The sequence below is a fragment of the Prunus dulcis genome, chromosome 4 (assembly GCF_902201215.1).
Source record: "Prunus dulcis chromosome 4, ALMONDv2, whole genome shotgun sequence".
Classification (NCBI taxonomy): Eukaryota; Viridiplantae; Streptophyta; class Magnoliopsida; order Rosales; family Rosaceae; genus Prunus; species Prunus dulcis.
In genome coordinates, this window is record NC_047653.1 from 9417801 (window position 1) to 9419940 (window position 2140).

General features: G+C 47.9%; 1 protein-coding gene across 1 annotated transcript; it reads right to left on the bottom strand.

Moving 5' to 3' along the window:
• Window positions 1-1240: 1240 nt before the first annotated feature.
• LOC117625293 lies at window positions 1241-1939 on the bottom strand. Its single transcript, XM_034356878.1, has one exon. The coding sequence runs from the start codon at window positions 1937-1939 to the stop codon at window positions 1241-1243; it is 699 nt and encodes a 232-aa protein (XP_034212769.1).
• Between the last annotated feature and the right edge of the window lie 201 nt (window positions 1940-2140).

The following is a 2140-nucleotide window of genomic DNA, read 5'->3' on the forward strand; positions in this document are numbered from 1 at the left end:
TCCCTGTGTCCCTTCTTCAAGGCTTTGAAAAATGGCCTGCACTTATCGGTAGATCCTGAGTGGAGTCGGTTGAGAGCTGCCGCCCTACCCGTTAGACTTTGTATCTCCTTTGTTGTGGCAGGTGACTTCATGTTGAATATAGCCTTGATTTGATTTGGATGTGCCTCAATTCCTTTTTGGGTGACTAAGTATCCCAGGAATCAGCCGGACGAGACTCCAAACTTGCATTTGCTCGGGGTTCTCATGTTGTATTTTCGAAGTAGGCTGAATGCCTCGGCAAGGTTCTTGATGTGGTCTGCTCGATCGGGAGCTTTGACTAGCATGTCGTCTACGTAGACCTCTATAGTCTTGCCGATTTGCTCCTTGAAAATTTTGTTCACCAACCTTTGGTAGGTTGCTCCGGCGTTCTTCAGCCCAAAGGGCATGACTTTGTAGGAGTATGTACCTCTTTCGATGATGAAAGAGGTTTTAGCCTTGTCATCTTCATGCATCATGATTTGGTTATAGCCGGAGTAGGCATCCATGAAGCTTAGCAGTTGGTTGCCAGAAGTTGAATCGACGAGCTGATCAATTCTAGGCAGTGGAAAGTTGTCTTTAGGGCATGCCTTGTTGAGGTCCGTGTAGTCGACGCACACTCTCCACAGACCTTTATCTTTCTTTGCCACTAGAACAACGTTCGCCAGCCATTCTGCGTAGGAGACTTCTTCAATGAAACCAGTAGTTAGAAGCTTATCGATCTCGACTTCAATGATGGCAACCTGCTCGGGGGCGAAGCTGCGTCTCTTCTGCCCTACAGGTTTGATAGCTGGGTTGACGTGTAGGCGATGGCAGATGATCTGGGGATCGATGCTTAGCATGTCGGATGGCGACTATGCAAATACGTCTTTGTTGTTCCGGAAGAAGGCTGCAAGCTCTATATTTTCCTCATGGCATAAGCCTGAGCCAATTCACGCTTTTCTCTCTGGCTTGTCAGGATCAAGGGGTACTAGCTCAACGTCCTCTTCGTGCTTCCATCCTTCTTCATGAGAGACCTCCGGACGGATTCCCTTGACGTGGTCCTGATTCTTTGATTGCTATTGGGGAGTAGCTATTCCTTTTCCTTTCTGGTCTGCTTGGCTGTCAGGAACGGAATCTGCTTTCTCCTCTGCTTATTCTACTCCATTTAGATCTGCCTGATTCACAGGGAGGAACTGTGTTTGCTTGCCTTTCTTCAGCCCTTGAGCTGAGCATTTCCTCGCCATTATCTGATCGCTGTTGATCTGGTGATACCGCCCTCAGGGACTGGGTAGCTGATCTTCTGATGTGTAGCGGAGGTGATGGCGTTGATCTTGCCGATCCATGGTTTGCCTAGAATGCCATTGTATGGTGATACTTTATCAATGACCATGAACGTTTGCGAGCTGATTACAGGTGGAGAGTAGACGTCGAGATCTATCATGCCCACGGTAACTGTCGTTGCACCATTGAAACCAGTCAGCGACTTGGCTGATTTATTGATCTTTGCCTCTAAGCCCATCTGTTGGATGACTGCCAATTGTAGGATGTTGGCTGCACTGCCCTCATCTGCATGGATTCGGTCGATCATGGCCTGAGCCATTTGAATGCTGATGACAAGGGCGTCATTTCGTTGTAGATCAAGGCCGATTAAGTCTTTCGTTTGAAAGCCAATCACGGGATCGTCTTCTGCCAGTGAGAGGCTAGTTGAGACTTGGGAGATCATAGTAGCCTGTTTGATCTTCCTCTTCTTTTCTTTGATGGTCAGTCCGGACTCCTCGGAGTCAGCTAGGATTGTGTTTATCCTTATGACCTTCTGGGGTGGCTCCTTAGCAGTATCGCTGTCCTCAATCTGCTGGATGGCCTGCTTCACAATGAACTTCTTGCAGCGACCTTCTCTCATGAGTTCTTCAAGATGCGTTTTCCAACCAAAGCAATTATTCATATTGTGCCCATGTGTCGCATGGAAGGCACAATATTTTCTGGTATCCCTCTTGTCGCATGGAAGGCACAATATTTTACCCAAGGTTTGTCCTTCACTTTGGCTAAAATTTGATGTATGGGGATGGCGAACTTGGTGTAGTTCTCTTTCGTCGTAGCCTCTCTTTGTGGGCGTGACGTGCCTTTGTCTTTGTCCCTGCTGCCA